Genomic DNA, 19,752 nt, shown 5'->3' with positions numbered 1-19,752 from the left:
ATGAAGGTAGTATAAACGTATTGCGAAAAAGAAATAAATAAAACAAATGTCCAATGTCATCATGACTTCATGGTTTGCACCTTAATCGTTCTGTCCCCCGATGCTGATACAATGTATTTGTCATCGAAGTCGACCACATTGACGGCTGCCCTGTGTCCAACCAGTACCCTTCGTAGTGTGATGTCTGTTGGGGAGGCCATGTCCCACACGGCAATGGACCGATCTTTGGAGCATGTCACCATCATGCCATTATTAAAACGTAGGTGCAGTACTGCTTCACAATGATGGATCAGGGTGTTCAGCATCTCACCCGTATTTACATCCCACACTCTGGAATTTGTGGCAGAAGAGAGAAAAGTAGGGAAGGGGAAGAGAGAGATGTTTTAAGATTTTCCATTATTAAGCAGAAGGGGGAAATATGCCAAACATTCCTGTAAAAGATGTGCTAAATAAGTAAGTCTCTCCGCCTAATTTGGTAAATTCAAATAGTATTTCAATAAGAATCTAATTCTTCCTCCCAGCAACTTTGTATGGTGGGACATTATTATATCCATTTTACAGATGGGGAACTGAAAATGAGAAAATGTGTAATTTGCTCAGTGTCACACTGTGAATCTTGGGCTTGGCTGCAATTTGAAGCAAACTGTCCTCCTTTGGGTTTAGTCAACAGCACAGCTACAGAGTCCAACAAACAAAAGTTAACACTGTAATGTCCAAACAGAGTAAGAAAAAGCAAGAACCTCAAAACAAAAGGATTTAACAAGAAAGAAGATCTGAGGACTGAAACCTTCTGCTGCATGTGCTGAGTTTCTGTGCTTGTGGGCGTAATGCAACATCTAAACTAGTACAGAATTTAGTTTGCGGAGCGCTTCCACCTTTGTTTTAAAAATCATGTCTAAAAAGAACAAGGGCAAAGTTTATCAAAAGGCAGGTCCTTCCTCAGCACATTTCACTCTTCTTAGCTTTCAAATAATCCATATTAACACACTCCAAATCAGCAAAGCCTCCAAAATGGATCATTTACTCCCAACACAGAATTACCCCTGCACCAAATATGCTGCTCTTTCTTGTAACTGTTTTTAAAAAAATTCTAGGCCGCAGGACTTGAACAATTCCTGAGCAATAAAAAATGTCACGTAGCATCCACAATTTGAAATATTCCTTTTGTCCTGCTAAAGCATTGTATAATATATTAATGGCTGGTATTAAGGAATTTAAAATATTCCTGCTAAACAAGAAACAGTTTAATTGGATATTTCATGCAAGCAGAATCTGTATGCTCAATAAAACGTGCTGACAGCTATCTTTTCCCAAGGACAGGTGTATGTGTGTGTGTGTGTGTGGATAACCCTGGAATCAAGGGTTTAAATTGCTGACTCTGAAGGCTATCTTTACAAAAACATAGAAACAGCCTTCCATTCCTTGTGCATGTCTTCCACCATTTCTGTTTTGAGGGCAGAATTTGAATAGGGCTTGTGGAGCAAATCCATCTTTCTTACTTGCAACCTCTTCTTGAGCATTAGGAGTAGAATGGTAGCCAAGACACTCATCATATAATCCCCCAATCTCAATATAATTTATTCCAAACTATGGTTTGACACTGCATGCAAACTGTTAACTTTTAGGCTTAATTTTCAAAAGCTTTTAGAGGTATCTGGTTGGTTAACTGCTTTCTGTTTAATTTTTTTGCTTATTGACTGTTGGCTCTATTCTCTGCCTTTTATATATTTTTTCACTAAAATGGATTGTTTTAATTATGGGGTAAACTGCCTTGGAGGCCTGTATTTGTTAGAAAGGCAGAATATAAACATTCTCAATAAATAAATAGCTACCTGACAGTGGAATCCGATGATCCAGTGATGATCACCCGCTCATCATACTGGAGGCAAAGGACTGACCCCGTGTGTCCAGTCAGAACCCTCTTGCATTCTAGCGTATTCTTGTCCCAAATCTAGGAAGGCAAAAAGGGCACACATTTGGGATTTCACCACAAGGTAAACAGATTGTATTGCTAGACTGGCTCTTTTGTTTTTCTGTAACACAGCATTTTATTTACTAAGGCGAGCAGAACTTCTTCTAAGTGGCACACAGTGCACTTTGTATTCCACAGGCACTTTGGAGCAATATAAACTATCCTTAATATCTCTGTTTTTAATATGAACATAGTCTTTACCCTTCTCATTAGGGAACAGGAAGACTTTAATTACTGAAGGACCAATAACGTGGCTAGCACTGAACAGAATGCAAGAAAATGAAACAGATAATATAGATTTATCCTCCTTGTTTGGAAGAAAGGGAGGAAAACCAATGCAATTCATAGTCAGACTTGATGGGGGGCACGAGGGGAGGGAAAGGAAGACAAGGATTAACCTCATCCTTCTCAGTTTCTCTCTTGCATTAGTCCTCCTAAATGAAGTTACACCTGCATTCTTCTGGGGAAAGGATTTTGTGTTCAATCATTGCCCACTGGGGAGCTCTCACCTTGATGGTATTGTCTCGGAGGCCACTTACTATCTTCTGATCATCATATTGTAAACAATAAACCCCTTTGCTTGTTTCACTTCGGCAGTGGATTCGCTGTAAGCTGTGCCTTCCACACCGCCAGTTTGATTCTATTGTCTGGGGGAGAGAGAAACAATTATAAAGTGTGGAACAAACATCAAGGAAATTTTGCACCAATAAAGCCTGCTGGACTCCTGGGACAACAGCAGCAGCTCTGATGCTGAAATCATTTATCATTAGATAGTCCCAGAGCAAGCTAGAAGGAAAAGGGACAAGTCCTTCTCCCTGCCACTTTCCCAATCCCTAGCTTCCATAAAGTTTCAAATCCCTCTAAGATGATTCTAGTTATTACAAAGAAAGCAAATGCACCAGATATCTAGAATATAGCTGAAATTAGTGGGCTAATTAGTTCCATTCATTTCAGTGTGTCTACTCTGAGTAGGGCTAACATTGGATAAAACCCGGGATGTTCATTTCCCCTTGTGTTGACTGTCCATTAGGTAGGTTTTCCCCCTTCCCCCACACTGTTGGCTCCACAGGTATCTGTCCCTTCAGTGGTCTTCAAGAATGCTGAACTGGCTGCAATTCTCTTCTTTTCTTTGGAACAGCTTCTCCAGAATTAAGGTCAACAGTGGGTACTGTAAAAAATGCAGGTTGCCTTGATTTGGTCTCAGTGACACTTGGAGAAGCTCAAACCGTTGTTTCAGTCGGTAAGACTTACTGTGATGAACTTTGTGCATCCCTTGATCACAAATGTGACACTGCGAGATGCTTCTTCAACGGAAAGGTTGCCAAATTTAATTCAGTGTAATCATAGAAGTTGAACTGAAATGGTATAATACACTGAGATTTAATTGTGGTGAGATGGTATAATCAAAGTGCCTGAACATTCAACTCCCTTCAAGGAAGGGGAGACCAAATATCAATGGATCTGGTACATACTGTATGGCCCCCTAAGTGTCTTAAAGACAGACTACTAAATTGTTTTTTTATAACAGGACTCAGAGGGAAAATGTGTACAAATATGTACACACTATCACCTTCGGCTTTTCTTTCATTCTACAGTAGATGCCGTAGGATGCTATAACTGGCTGGCATCTGTGCAAGAAATTTGAATTGTTTCACACACAACAAAGGAGCTCAGATGAGGGTTTTACATACAATTGCATAGCCTTTTTCTGGCTCTTACCTCTATATCCTGTATAATTTTGGGATAAAGTGCTCTGTAGAAGGAGTTGGGAGGGGCTATCCCATCGGGCGGCTTGTTCTTAAAAAGATACTGTCCCCTAAAAGAAAGGAAGGAAGAAAGAAAAGCAGCATTGCTCATTTAGCCATGGCTATTTCATTCAAGGATTTGCGAGAGACTTGTAGAGCTCTTATGTTTGGTAGATGAAAAGGGATGACTAGACCAGATTTAAAAGGGATGCTGTAGGGTCCGCATCATAATACTACTGCCTTTAGACACATGGCAATTCATAAAATAGTAGGCATCTAAATAAATATATGGCCCTTTTGCAAGTAAAGGTGAATAGATAAAAGGGTCCTTCAAAGGAGAGTGAGAATAGAAGAGGACCTCAGTATGTTCCCCACGTTCTAATTGCTCCAAAACAAAAAGAAATTAAGCAATTCATAGTATCAGCAATAGCATTTTACTGCTCCTCTAATCTTCTGAGTAAACTGCATTAGCTTCTTCCTCAACTTAGCCTGGTCATGGAATGCACATTTTTGCCAGAGAAAGGGAGGGAAACCCAGTGAACGGCAATCACTTCATGCTGTGTAAATTTTTTAAAATTCCTCATCCTAAAGTTAAGGAGCCACCTAACACTGTGCGGAAGCTAGTAAACCCCACCATGGGCATACTAACAACTCTTCTGCCTGGCAACATTCCTTGTGAAGCAGAAATGGGCACAAATCCTCTGAGTATAATCCTGGCATGTGAGGCATGGCATTTAGCCTAGGCCAGCTCTCTGCTCCCCCTTTCACTGTTGCATTATTTCCGACAGGTTTTTTCCTATGCATTCCTTCCTTGCCACAAATCTGAAAATATACACTGAGAAGTTTCCTTTTGCGTGAGATGCCCTGGGCACGTGCTAGGTAAGCCCTGCTTCGGAAGAGTGATTTGAATCAACAAAATGACTAATAAAAATACTGAGCAGTGTGATACAAGGGGGGGGGATACATACAATTTCAAACACACATTTCTGGAAAAACTAAGCTCTAACAAATCTCCGTTTTAAAATATAGCAGGTATAATGCTTTGCCTACAAGAATGTCAAGCTTTGCAAACTTTCCCTAGTTGCATGTGTAACTCAGCAACACCTTATAAGTAAGCAATGGTACCCTCTGCAAACTAGCAGATTTGTGCCCCTAATGAGAAAAAGAACCCCAATGCTGAACTGTTAGCTGAGAAGGTATCAGAAACTACTCATTCCCCACTTTCTATCTTATGAGTATGCATCATTCATCTCCCTGGAAGAGAACTCTATGCAGGCATCTTGAAGATGTTGGAAGCAGCACATTCGCATTACTGCCTAGACATTTTGTCAGTGTGCTGTTTGACATGTTAACTATGACCCACCAAGATCTCCACAATCAGAAGTCAGTTTTGCTCACTACAGATTCTGAAGCAGCAAAAGTAATGTCTGTTCCTTGCTTGTTGTTAATTCTGCCATGGGAAAGTAATCTGAGTACCTCTAGAAATCAATACTAAATACAGAACTGTATTTTAGGTATTTTTTGAAGTGCTGAAAGCATTACACAAACATTTTTTCTGCCCTCATAATCTATTAAACTGTAACATATTTCTAGTGCCAAAGCCCTTAATAGAATTTGCACTTGGCAAGTTTCTGGCCTTATTTTTAATTTTTGTTTTAATAGCAGCTAAAATGCCTTAGCTGTCACCTTTGTCTTGTTTATGAAATATTCATACCCATTTCCTCACAGACAACATACGAGGGAGGCTCCTTGGATAGAAAATTATGTATTAAGGGGATTACCCAAGAGAGCGAAGCATCTAATGAAATGTTAACAGAGCAGCTCTAGACTTGGGGAAAGTCTTGCATAATAGAAAAAACTATTCCGTCTGATTAACTAATCTATCTGAATTTCTGCATGCTTGCCCTCAGTGGTTTGTACTCTTGGCTTTATGGCTAAAGATAAAACAGGTCTCTAATTGTGAAAATCTGCTGAGGAAAACAAAAGTGACCTAACACATTCATAACATGTAAAATGCACCTACTTTAGTTGTACAGCGAGTACATAAACTTCTGAAAGTCTAATGAATTAATATATCAAAGACTGCTCTAAGTAACAGGAGGGAAGGATACTGTGTGTTACACAGACCTACGTTGCTTGTTCACCCACCCAAAAGAAGGGCCATCACTGGTGGAGGGTTGAGGTGAAACAGAGTGACCACCCCAGACTCTGGACTTGGCTGATGGTCCACATCTGGCACTGGCAGCTACAACTGGCAGCCCTGCTACCTCCCACCCAGCAAGGCTTTGCACCTCTTCCCTTCATACAGCAAGGCAGGGAGAGAGGAAATGGGGTTGGAGGGCCTTTCCAGCACATCTGACGCTAAACCAGCATCAAAAGGGGGGGGGGGGGGAGTAAGCCGTGTGTGTGTGTGTGTGTGTGTGTGTGTGTGTGTAGAGAGAGAGAGAGACTAAAGTCGTTGCAAATCACCTGACAGCAAAGAAAAAAGATTGACTCCTATTATCAGATAGCTCTGCAGTTTGTTTCGACTTTACATTTCAAACTCTGATGAAGGCCCAACATTGATATATGCCGAAAGGCCTTGGGTTTATTGACTGATTGAGTGATTATATTTATATCCCATCTTTTCTCAAAGGATCTGAAGGTGGCATACATAGTTCTGCTGCTCCTCACTTAATCCCCACAACAACCTTGTAAAGTAGGTTAAGGTTAGAGGCAGTGACTGGCCCAAGGTCACCCAGGGAGCCCGATGGCTAAGTGGGGCTTTGAATGCTTGTCTCCCTGGTCCTATCCTGACACTAATCACTACCCCACAGTGGCTCTAAAAACTCCATACAACATCTAGGGATTTTTCTCCTTCATTTTTTGGTAAAGGAAAAACAATTTTGATGGGCGAGAGGAGGGGCTGCCACCACCACCACTGCCATTGCCATGAAGAGAAGGAGGAACAGCAGAATATATATATGCTGGATATATATATATATCAGATATATGAGATGACTTATCCCCTGTTCCTGTTACTAAGCTTGGCCAGTCATCTCTGGAGGTAGAACTAAATTACTGGATTCTGCTTCCGGATCAAGGGGAAGTGCCTACCTGCCCCAAGTTAGGAAATAATACATACTCCCAAAAAACGGCCTCAGAAAAAAAATGAAGAATGAATGGTAGAATTTAAAAGGCAATCTTCAATTTTCAGATAAAATGAACTGTCATACTGATGACCTAAAGCTGTTTTCAATTTACTTGTTTTGCTAGGCTAAGTCAGTGCAAGGATTCCTGTTAGCACAATGGGACCTTTCCCATGCCATCCCCAAATCTGTTCTGGAGGGTCTGGAGAACCCACAGAACAGCAGGTGATGGGAGGCGATGGAAGATCGTTTCATCAGAGAAGTAGAAATTCTTGCACTGATGGAATGATCTCCTCAGCATTGTGTTGAATACAGCCCCATACCATTTAAAAACCATACCACTGTGAGTCGGAAATTACCAGCACCTACTCCCTCACTGAACAAGGGAAACTGCATGAAAGATGCTCTCACCATCCTCTCCGCTCTGCCAAACCCCTCCACAGCGAGTCTGTCCGGACCATTCTCTCAATCAGCTTCTTCCACAGCATGCCGTCAGATGTCACTCGGTACCATTCCTTGCACACCAGCTCAACAGCACACAAAGACTTGGCATCCAGGTACGACAGGATATTCTCAGCGATGTGATCCAGGCCGCGAGCTGGAAGGAAAAAAGTATAGGCAATTAATCAGCACTGGAGAGTTCATGAGAAGCCCATCTCTGCTCAGACATTTTCACCCCCACTGTTGCTCATTCCCTTCCCTGTAATGCAGAGCTGGGATGACTGGGCAGAAAATAGTCTCCTGTGAAGTTCTGAAACCAGCAGCTTCTTATGGATAAGAAACAGCAAAGCATTAAAGATAAAAGTGGAAAGTGTTAGAGATGATCAAGAATCCTGGAAGTCATTTCCAATCTATTTCTATGGGTTTTAAGCACTAGGGGGATGTTCAATGGAAGGCTTTTCTCACTTGATGATGCACCCCCCCCCCAATCTTGCTATATTAGGACCATTTCTCATTTTGCTACTACAGCTGTTCTTGTATTCCACCAGCTCAGAAAGCTACTTTTTGATGCAAAGAAGAAAGGAATAAAAGGTCCAATTATCACTTACGAAAAAGGGTGGCGGTGGTGAAGCTTTTAATGTTTGACGGATTACTGTATTTTAATATTTTGTTGGAAGCCACCCAGAGTGGCTGGGGAAATAAATAGTAGTAGTAGTAGTAATAATAATAATAATTACTACTACTACAGGACTAGAAAGTTTTAGGAACACTGGGAGTTGCCATATACATAATTGGGTCCATCTAATTCAGTACTGTCTACAACTCACAGTGGAGGGGAGAGAAGAATCTTACCTGGGAGATACCAGGACCTGAACTTGGCACCTTTTGTATGCAACCCATGTGCTCCATCACTGAGCTACAATTCTTCTGCCATGCGTTGGAAAGTATTGGATTCTTAAGGCTTATATTATAACTGAACCAAGAACTCAGAAGTGCTCCCACATTACAAATGCTTTTCATATATGCTAGTTCATATCATAGAGCTAGCACAGAGAAGACCTAAAAAATACATGCACATAGACCAAAGTGCTCTTGTGGGATCTTGAGGGAGAGACTCTCGCTCTCAAACTGGAGAGATGCTTCTGTCTAAAGTCATGAGGGATCATCAATGGGAATTGTGGGTAAACCATGATTTCTTGTGGCATCTAGTGAATACGAGCTACTGGGTTTTTTGAGTGGGTAGATTAATGTTCAATTTGCAAGGCTACTTTAGTTGCTTGATCAAATCCGCCCCCATCCCCAGTTTCACTTGGGAAAGAGTCAAGCATGCCAGATTAGCATAGCGGGCAACTTTTCTCTCCAAATAAAAAGCTACCAAACATCCAGAGAGAGATCAAATGCTTCATTTCCTGCTCTTGTTACAGCTGCCCCAAAGACTGAGCTTCATTTGTCAACAAACAGAGGCTGAGCGTAGGAAGCCATGAATGCATTTTGGGATGGCTGGGGTCACATGTCTTACATTTAAGCAGACGATGCAGAGTGAGATGCCTATCAGATGATTCTGATCAGGATTTACAGAGGACACGCTGTACCAAGACTTTGCTGCTGACAAGCAGAAGACCTCATAATGAGCTTCTCATGTATCAAAGTAGTTTTTCTCCCTCCATATTCTCAGGACAAATTCATGAAAAGTAATTTTATAAAGAAATGTGATTTCTAAGAGACAACTCTTTCAACCCCAACACTCCTAGATGCGGGGGCAGTTTTCCTAAAATGAAAAATAAACCAGGCAGCATAATTCCACTTGACAGACAAGACAAACTTCAGCAAGTAAAAGAAATACTCATCAGACCAAACAAAATTTTGCTGTTACCACCTTTTCCAAAGGTGCTGTCCCTTATTTCTGCTACATCTCGAATGCAGCACAATGTTAGGAGAGAATCTGCTCCTTTTTTCAGCTCTGAGTTTGGAGCTGGGGTGGGGCAGCAAGTAAGCTCCTGCTTGCCCACAGCTCATTGTTAGGACAGAAGCTTGCTTTCCAGTGTGTTCCTTGGGTGCTAAAAGCTCAGAGCACATTCAGGCACAGAGACAAGCTGATAGGCCTCCACCTTCCCACTTCATCTCACAGCTGAAGACGGAGGCATCCTGACTTGATCTGCCTCTGTGTTCAACAGTGGCTCCAAGTTTGGAACACCCCTTGGGTGCAGAGATAAGCCCATAAGCTTCTGCCTCCAATACCCACCTCCAACCTGAAAATGGGAGGTGAAGGCACATCAGTTTGCTTCTCCATGTTAGTCCCAAGTTTGGGCTCACCATGGCCCAGTGTTCCATTTGCCACAGTGAGGCAGTGATAGATACAGATTATTTCTCCAACACCAAAAGCTACTGAAGAACATACTTAAATATAAGCTGGGATGTTAAGGCTTTAGATTTTCATCATTCACTATGTTAAACCTAAATAAATTGGGCAAAAGTCCAGGCAAAAAAGAAGAAATGTCAAAACTCTACCTATGAGCATATGTGGCAGGTACAGTGTGACTGCAGAACATGACAACCACCACCTTCTCTAGAGCATCTTTCTTTTACCCCACAATTTAGGGTGGGAAGAATCCCTTCTAGATGGCAAGGAGGACTTCTGTTTTACTTCCCTCACCCAGGAGCTTCTAGACCAGGGGTTGTCAACCTGGTCCCTACCGCCCACTAGTGGGCATTTCAGGATTCTAGGAGGGCTGTAGGGGGTTCTACAGCACAAGCTGAATCCTCCTTCCATTGAGCACTGGTGGGCAGTAAGGAAATTTTACCATCAAGAAAGTTGCATTAGTGGGTGGTAGGTATAAAAAAGGTTGACTATCCCTGTTCTAGACTGAACTGAACATGTTGCATAGGAAATAATATGCTGTATAGAAATTACATGAACCTGATGACCACCGCCCCAAGACCCTGCTAATTTCTATGATCATAAAGTCTAAATCCTTTTAACTGTTATGTGCCCCCTGTAAATGAAGGGCAACTAACCAAACACCACAAGTGTATTGGGGGGGGGGGGAGATAACCATGACAACATACATTTTATGATAGGTGACATATCCTCAAATGGCAACTCCTTTCTAGGACTCCAGGGACAGAACACCCTGCTACTGAAGAAGGCCGTTCGAGAGATATGAGAAGTCAAGATCTTTTTACACATTTTTGAAGCCTGCAAAGTCTGTGTGTTTGCCAATAGTTTTTCAGACTACCTGGTAGTGCCGTGATGAAGTCTCTCTGTAACATAGGTTTGAGGTATGAGTTGATGTGCCCGTGCTGATAATGACACATCTGGGAGATGAGATGTTCCACAAATTCCACTTGGTCGGACTCTGACCACTGCTCAAAATACTTGATACAGAGCTCCTTCTCCTTTTCATAGCTTGCAGATAGCTTCCTTTGCTTTGGCACAATCATGCTTGAAGTGCCATTGGCAAGTTTTGTCTATGGAAGAAAAGAAGAAAATATACAACACTGAATTTTTCAGGGCAGAGAATTTGACATCCTTAGAAGACAATACATTACACATAAACCTACCCATGTGATGGAACAAACAAATCCATCCAGCTCCTAATTACATGTTATATAGTCTAAACTTCTGCAAGTTTCCAGCCACTTTAGTGCACTAATACATGCATGTCTGATGCTTCACGTCTAAAACCTTTTAAAAAAGTCCATTCTGGATTGCTACTAAAATTGTGAAAAAACATATAAGATACAAAAGAGGGGGGTGGGGAATTCCCCAATGCTGCTGCTCAGCATCATGCAGAGTATGAAACAAATATGTCTTATTCAAAGACTATGAACATACAGTAGTGAAACTTTAAAAATAACATTTTATAAAACTATGTGTTTTGACTTTCTGGTTTTATAGTATTAGATACTCACAATGAAACCGGCTCCTCAAAGACAAATTTCAGGGACGGATAAAAAGTATGAACCTCTTCTATGATAGTTTTAAGGAGGCGGGCCAATTCAAATGTTTTGTTAACAAATTTAACTAGATTTAAGTAACAGTATCTTGCTGCTATGGAGGACATCCTATGACGTTCCATGTTGTTCCAACACTACCAAACTAAAGGTCCTTTAGCATATGTTGTCTCAGACATTTCCTTCCAATAGACTGAAACACATCTAGGGAGGACAAGTGTGCATGTCTTGAAGACTTCCAAGAATTTAAGGCCATCAGAAGTTTAGATAGTGCACATTTGTTATTAGACATAATTGTAACAGTCCATTAAAGAATAGTGCAGGGACTTGCTACAGACTGTTATGCATGGTGATAAAAAGAAATAACCCAATAGTCCAATCTTGATCTTGTAAAGGCACTGCACTGAAGAGTAAACTCATAGGACCAAACAGTTCCCTGTGCAACTGCTGGGCTCTAATCTGAATTGCAGCATTTGATCAGGCGAACCAAGTTATTGGTTTTACATGGCTGAGTGTGGAAAGAATATAGATGGACACAAAGCTCAGTGTCCTTTCTACATAAAGACTTGCACCCTGAGAACTAGAAGCCTCACCCTTATGCCCAAATGTCAGTCTTCTGGAAATACTTCTTGTTTTTCTAATATACGGTACTATATGAAAATAAAGGATGTGTGTTGTTGTTTTTGTGGGGTTTTTTTTCAGATTGAGGGTTAGAATGAAAACAGATCTTACATATTTTTTCATATACCACTAGGATCCGTATGCTACACAGACAGATTCTACGCCATGCAGAACAATCATACCTATGATTGATTGCTAATGCTCCTTCAGCAATTGACCGACAAGCAAAATATTTGGTTGGCAAGCCAAGAAACATCATAAACAAAATTGGATTCTCGCTCTCTATTGAGGCCTCAACAGTCTTTATGGAAATGATAAAACATAGCTCCTTGGTGTAGAAGTGCTGGGTTTCTCCATGAACAAATGTTGTTGGCGATAGCCTAGCATTAAAGCATGAAGGTTGGACTCTATTGAACACTGGCCTGGAGGGATTCTGTGGCTGTTTTCACAGCAGTTCAGTTGTTTGCAGAACGAGAAAACCAATGAGACGCTGGATTAAGATTTAGATAGTTGATAAATGGTGTATTTTATAAGCCTGACCTCATTTCATTTCCCATTTCATTTGCTGCACAGCCAATCTTACAGCAGGCTGTCTTCATCCAGCATGTTTTTAAAATCATTACCTTCTGCCTTTTTACCTACTCCCTTCTCAGAAAAAAACATTGTCTTTGAATTTTGAACACAAGTGAGCCAAAGCACCAATCTGCATAAGCAGCAATGTTACAAGTCAGGATGCAAGGGTGACCTCTGAGGACCAGTCTATACCATCAAACATCCTGAGATGATAACCCCCAAATTCCCTGTTTCCATGCTGAAGTGCTCAACGAAATACTAATGTGCTGGGTATCTACAACGCTGGCAACTATTTTACATAGATTTAAAATATATATTTATAAAAATAGAGATAGATCAATTGAAGTTATCCCAACATCTTTCATTATTGGCCATGGTGGCTGGGGATGATGGGATTTATAATTCAACAACACCTGATGGATACCACGTTGGCTACCCCAGCCTTAAATTACTGGAAATCATAGGAATCCAGCATGTTTCGGACGATATATTTCCTTCCCATGTGTACAAGGTGGACTAAATATGAAGACAATTTTGTTTCATCAGAACAATCTGTGGATTTCTTGTGCATTCCATCTGAATGCACTGATCTATTTTTAACCAAATAGAGAAAGGGAGTGTCTTTGACTGCCTTGAGGGTGGTAGTTGGAGACACCCTATATAATTTGTCAACTAGTTGCTATTCTTCCCTCTTTAGATGATATATCTTAACAGATGGTAGCAAATTCCTGGATTATCTAGACCCATTTTGGATTTGGATCTTGACCCAGCTTGGGAACTGAAACTGCCCTCTTCACCTGGTTTGACCACCACAATCAGAAGACAGGGGAGTGTAACCCTTTTGATTCTCCTGGACCTCTCAGTGGCTTTCAAATACTATTTATTTAAGTAGTTACTCTGAATAGTTTGTCCTGTCCTAGCATGTCTCAGTGATCCCAGGAAGGCCAGGTCAAAGCAGTGGCACTTACTGGAAAGGTCAGCTCTTCATGTCTAGAAGAGCGGAGTCACAACTGGTGGGGCAAGCCTAGTTTGAGAGAGCACTATCAAGACGGCTATGCATGAGCACAGCAGACAAGACAGAAGACCATCTGTCAGGACCCTGGACAAATCACAGTGGCAGGATGTGGCTGGAACTCACCCAAGGAGTGCTGTTTGTTTCAGCAACAACCTGAGGTCTCCTGGTGGGAGTGAATCTGTCTTTAACCCTGCTCTCTCAGAGGCGATTTCTTTTTCTAAAGGAACCACTGCCCAGTTGTGTGACTGCTGGCTCCTACTGGGCAGTGAGAGCTGCAATGGAGGTGTGCTCTCTGATGTCTGGAAGGTCCTGAAGCAAAGGACACCAGCTCTTTGAGTGACGTCTCCTCCCCTCAAGTTTTCATCTGAGCCAGAAGGAGAATTGTTTGAGTTTGGCTCATAGGCTGCTGGAATGGTTTTGCATTTCTGTTGAGTTGTCTGAACTGTTTTTAGGATTTATACAATGTTTAAGCACCTTACAATTTTGGTTGGTTGGGATAGGCGAGTAATTCACAAGCCACGTTTACTCATCCCTACCTCTTTTGCAATGGTGGGCTCCTTCCAGAAAGCAACACTTTCTTTCCCCCAGCATAAGCAAGTAAGCAAACAGCAGCATAGGAACACAAGCACCTGATTTAATACTGAGTCAGGCCATTCATGCATCTAGATCAATACTGCCTACACTGACTCCAGCAGCTGTCCAGGTTGTTTTACCACTGAGTTATGGCCCTTCTCCACAGTCCCACAGGAAACAGCAGTGCTGTTACTTCCAACATGTAGTTCCACAGAAATTGTGAATAAGCCAAAACAGTGAAAAAACATGATATGCCTTGCATGTGTAAGGATTATCACAGAGTGGCAATATTTGAGTCTTGTTAACAAAATTCTTTTGAGTATATATTTCCTTCACCCACAGACCCCCCATTTTCTGTCCCAGCGCTTCTCTTGCTCCTCCTTCCTCACTCCAGTGTGCAGTTTCCTTCTATGACTTCAAATCAAACTCACCAATTGAATTGTAGCATACTCTGCTGCACAGTACTGAGAATGAGGTGATGGAAGGAAATAATAATTATATGGGAGGGAATGTATGTGTGAGTATGCATGCCGGAGGGTGGCAGTCTGGAACTGAAAATATCCCATTTGGTTCCAGGCTGTTCAACTTGTGGCTTTGGGCAAGTCATTTCAACCCTCTCTTACTTAGTTTATGGAAGGTGCTATGTAATTTCTAGGCAGTATAACCCTTTATGACTACAAAAAAAATCCCTACTCCTATACATATAAACTTCATTGCATGTCCTTTAATCTCCACAAAGCTGTAAAAGCACAGCACAGCTCCCCTCCCCCCCCCCGTTCTAAAGCATTCAATTAAAATATTTTGAAGCATCTGTCGAAGTCTAGTAAAACAACAAAAACCTAGTATCAAGTAGTGATTTCTTAGAAACCCACTGATGACTAGCAATCTCAAAATCCTGACAAAACTATTCCGTATTCCACTAGGAGAAAATAACTCCTGCAATATTGGGTATACCGAACACCTGCATCCTCACTAAAGAAAGAAGAGGGAAGCTTGATTGTCAGGTCCAAACTATATGTGATACTGGCAAATTCATGATTGTAAAAGCAGGTCTGCCCATTCACATGGAAAATGAGATGATGTTCCTGTTTAGGGAAATTTTTAATGTTTGATGTTTTATCGTGTTTTAAATATTTTGTTGGGAGCCACCCAGAGTGACTTGGGTGGGGTATAAATAAATAAATCATCATCATCTAGCTGTTTGAAAGAGCAGAGGTAGGAATGCTGGCCCCTTCCCCACCTGTGTTTCATTCCACACATTTTCCAAAGCTGTGACAACTAGTGATGGGGTGTAAAGAATACACAGTTGCTCCAAGTTATGCTTGACGGGGAGGAGTCCCTATGTCCTTACCAATGGATGTCAGATGACAGCCATGGAGGTTTTACTACCCTCTGCCTCCTGCTAGTGGCTGGCCCTGCTATTCTCTCACATGGCCTGTCCCAGGATGCAAACACGGCTACTAGAAAACGTATGGAAAGAAGAACTGCAGAAGGAAGAGAAGGGGGGATGGGAAGGGGGCTTCGGGACATTCTGTCTGTGTAATCCATATGGAATTTCCTTCACTTTTCAATAGACACATCTCCAGAACCTCAAAAAAATTGGATTCTCTAACCTAGCCTAAGTGCTTACCTCTTTCCGCTTCAATTTCTGATGTGAGAAAAACTACTAGGACTATGAGCAGCATCTTGCCATGGTCATATATTCTTCTTAGAATTTAACTCAACAAAATGCAGCTTTGCTTTATTTGAGTGTCTCAGTGGTGTCTTCTGGAGATCAATTGAACAGTCCTGAACACAAGGGCATTCTATTGATCTCAACGAGGGCACACAATGTTTCTGCTGAGCTGTCTATTACAAGATCCTTTAGGTAAAACAGTTAATGTGGTGGACGTACAGTAGGTACAACGAAGTAAAGTCTAAGATAAAAAAGGATAAACCCAATATGCCGAAACTTTTGAGGAAGGAATATGTTCTAATGTCCTGTTGTATCACCAAACTAAAACGGACTTGCCTATTGGTAAAAATCACAATGATTTTCTGTCCCAGTATCATAAGCGTTAAAGATGAAATCCTTGGTCAGGGTCCAGAGAAGGGTGTGGTGTGTTTCTCCCACTCTGATGCAATGGTTCTTTCCTCATAAAAGCTGTGACCCATATTAAAAGCTGCTTTTTGAACTCAGGAAACCTTCAAACACCATTTGCAATGCAGCCTGGGTAGTGAAAAATATGAATTGAAACTTCGTTGGATGTGCAGAAGCATTTCCACAAGCAAAACAGGTTTACCCAATTGTTGCCAACAGCTGTAAAAAGGTAAAGGTAAAGGACCCTTGACAGTTAAGTTCAGTTGCAGATGACTCTGGGGTTGTGGTGCTCATCTCGCTTTACAGGCCAAGTACATGCGCTGTACATAGCGGTGGGAACCCTCCGTCACCGCTACAGCCGCATGTAGAGGATCCTCCATTCATGGCTCTAGCGGCAACAGAGGGATCCCGGCACTGTCCGTATGGCGCTGGAGCACTGCTGGTGGCAAATTGCTATGTACAGTGCATGCCTTTGTTCACCCCTGACTACATCCACACCATAAATAATAATAACAACCCCACACCATCCTCACTGGGCAAGCACAAAATTAATAGGAAGAAACTGTGGTCAGTCAACTTGGTGCCCTCTAGATGTTGTTGGTGTACAACTCCCATCAGTCCCAGCCAGCATGGCTAATAGTCAGGGATGACCACTATGGCAACAAGGGAAGCAAGGCACATTGGGTCATGAACTCTTGAACTCTAACCCCAGAGTAAATAGTACCATCTATAAGAATCCAACCTGTGATACAACATGATAGGGCGAGGGAAAGAGAGAGAAAGCTTTTTCACAGCAAGGAAATTCTGTCTAACCACTATTCTGTTGGAGCTTTCAAGTGGGCACAGATAATGAAATATTAACAAATTTCAAAGAAGCTTGCTAGGGCTCTATGCAGTATAAAAAGGTTGTTAAACACAAGGACATGTATACATTTGCCAACAGCTTAGAGCTTCGGAGCCTGGGAAATAACCTGTTCCTATATTGCACAATTGTCTATAGGTTTCCCCTGAGAGGTTTTTTTGTACTGGAGAATGATTTACTTCTGGCCACCGGGGGAGGCTATGGAGAAGGAACTTTTTTATATGTACTTCTTTATATGTAGTCCATTTAACTAGTCACATCTGAGTACACTGAGAGACTCTAGTCTACACTTCCCTTGTATTTGGTCTGTCTCACGGAGCACTATGATTTGGTAAGATTCAGTTGCTGACATTGTTGACTAGTACAGCTTATAGTGCAGACAAAGAACACCTTTTCTAGGTCTCGCTCAGCAAGGCAACCAAATAGTAACATGTATTAGTGTGTGTCCTAAAAACAAACGTGCATCACACAGTTCAGCTTTGCATGCCTGGGAGAGTACGGATTTGCTACAGAATATATGATGCTGCCTTATAGCATGTTGAACCATATGTCCAAGTAGTCCAGTACTGTCTACTCTGACTGGCAATGGATCTCCCATGTCTCAGATGGAGGTCTTTCCCATCATCTTTTCCCTGATCCTTCCAAATGGAGATGCCAAGAATTGAGCTTAGAACCTGCCATATGCACAGCATATGCTGAACAATGGCCCCTTCACCCACCTTCCCATTCCATACTATTTGCTTGCGCTCATCTTTTGCCTTCCGTTTTCCACCCTGCTCTGTAGCCATAGCGTTCAATTAGGCAAGGTCAAGCTTGTTTGCATGGATGCAGTTGACTTTTGCTGCCAGCACATACGGAAGATCAGCAGAAGGCCTGGGACTCAGGTGTTGTAAGGCTCTTACACAATGTCAGGGCAGGACGGCTATCTATGCAAATGCTAAGTGTTATTGCCATCATCACCACCACAGGGAAGCCGACTGCAGCACCCAGTGCTAGCTTTGAGACCCAATTAAGATTTGGCAGTATTCGTCCCTCAATGTCAGTATCAGGGTCGAACAGATTCATCCAACCCTCCCCTGCACTCCTCATCTATAGCTGCCTCTGTTCTTTGCTGGTAAACATGCTGATCTTTACAGAGCCACCTTAACAGAATTTTTGGTTGGGCCCAAGTGAAGAGAATTGGGGAGGGGAGGGGGAGAGGACATAATGTTTAATTATAAGAAATGATTGAAATAGGCACAGACATACCCCGGGTGCCTCTGCACTGCAGCAAGCTCTAAACTTGTTATCGTTAATGGTTTAAATTTCACTGTGCTAATCATTTCAGGACACAAGCCTTTCTTGATAATCTAATGAATTATTCCAACATCCTTCAGCAAAAAAAAATCCTCCATGACAGCACTAATTACAAGACGTTTTCCCAGTGCTTATGTAAAATATGACAGAGCAGCAGCTTAGGGAATTGCAAAAAAACTGCTTCTAATTTCCACTGAGAAACTGACAAACACCTCTCTTGCATCTCTCCCAGCTCTCAAGTAAGATTTAACTTTCTCATTTAGTTAATTACCGAGTGAGGATCATCATTTTCCCGAATCGGAGCGGCACAGAGCCTTTATCGTGTTAACTTGTGAACTTGATCGATGGCTGCTGCTAAAACTTAATAACTTCACCCCCTGGCAAATTGTAAGATAAATATAATAGGAGAAACTCTGACAGTAAAAACCTGCCAGAAATGAGAGCTGTGTTTATGTTTCTTTGCAGGCAGGAAAAAGAAATACCCACACCAACAAAACAGAAACAAAACAAAAAAAAAGCAACCAACAGCTTATTATTTGGTGTGTGTTACTTAAATTTAAAAGACTCGAGGCAGTTAACTTCCTGCGTAGCGTTCTAACTTTGCTGTGAAGTTAAAAGCATTGGGGACATTACCTAAGCAAAGGCAGGAGGAGGAGAACAGGCAAGGGCAGAGAGACTTGGGGGTTGGGGAAGAAAGACAATACGGTACTGAAATGCAGTCAGACCTAAACACTGCTTTGTGGTTTGGCAACCAAAGTATCAACTGCACTGAGTAGGTTAGCTGGCATACAAACAAAGGGGGCTGATCATCCTAGAGGGGGCATTTGAACACTGCAGCAAGGGAACAGGAGGCAGTGGCACAACCGTAGCAACAGGTTTCAGTGCAGGGAAGTCATGGTAACTGAAAATACCAGAGTCCAGGGCCTTTCCTGTGTATTCACAGTAAGATCAGTACTGAATGGCAGCAGACTGGATGGTTCATGCTATTTGGGACAGCAGTGGTGGAGAGAATCAGGCATCCCTCCCACTGCAAGACTTTGGAACCCAACTGAAATGGTTGCAGGGAGTGCAACATTAGATAATCTAGCAATGAAACGATTGGAAAGAGCAACAGGATACAATGTGACTGACTACAACGAGGAAAATCTGGTTTACAATGTTTCACCAGTTATGATTATTCCGAACTAGAACAAATTGGTATCAAGAATCTTGGTTGGACTATTGCAATGCACGCTACATAGAGCTACCCTTGAAGATGGCTCCAGAAACCGCAGGTAGTGCAAGATACTGCTGTCCGGCTATTATGTGGGGCAGTGAGAAGGGAAAGAGCAAATTCACCAAGTGCAATCCAATGTGTTGCTGATGATGTACCAAGTTCTAGATGACTTGGGACCCAGTACTGAAAGGAATGCCTTCCTCAACACCTGCCAGCCTGTAAAGAACAGGAGAGAGTCCCAGCTTGTGTTGCTGTCCATGGGCATGGCCCATAGGG

At 42.0% G+C, this 19,752-nt stretch overlaps 2 protein-coding genes across 15 annotated transcripts in view; one reads left to right on the top strand and one right to left on the bottom strand.

The window, feature by feature from the left end:
- Nucleotides 1–19,752, bottom strand: part of BTRC (beta-transducin repeat containing E3 ubiquitin protein ligase) — a 124,194-nt gene that overhangs the window by 12,797 nt on the left and 91,645 nt on the right. For all 13 annotated transcript variants that reach the window (XR_014526737.1, XM_083505223.1, XM_083505226.1 and 10 more), the window contains 6 exons: nucleotides 10,523–10,754; nucleotides 7,257–7,443; nucleotides 3,692–3,788; nucleotides 2,482–2,619; nucleotides 1,833–1,951; nucleotides 81–330 (listed from right to left, as the gene is read on the bottom strand). Coding sequence is in view for 12 of the 13 variants with exons in the window: in XM_083505223.1 (XP_083361349.1) it covers nucleotides 81–330; nucleotides 1,833–1,951; nucleotides 2,482–2,619; nucleotides 3,692–3,788; nucleotides 7,257–7,443; nucleotides 10,523–10,754 (1,023 nt within the window). In the remaining variant the exon portion in view is untranslated. The remainder of the gene's footprint in view (nucleotides 1–80; nucleotides 331–1,832; nucleotides 1,952–2,481; nucleotides 2,620–3,691; nucleotides 3,789–7,256; nucleotides 7,444–10,522; nucleotides 10,755–19,752) is intronic.
- The window catches only part of POLL (DNA polymerase lambda), a 132,673-nt gene that overhangs the window by 102,196 nt on the left and 10,725 nt on the right, over nucleotides 1–19,752 (top strand). The gene's annotated exons all lie outside the window — the stretch shown is intronic.

Source organism: Podarcis liolepis (assembly GCF_965112155.1).
Source record: "Podarcis liolepis genome assembly, chromosome: 5".
Lineage (NCBI taxonomy): Eukaryota > Metazoa > Chordata > Lepidosauria > Squamata > Lacertidae > Podarcis > Podarcis liolepis.
Note: the sequence above shows the minus strand (reverse complement) of the source record. Positions and strands in the feature narration are given on the sequence as shown.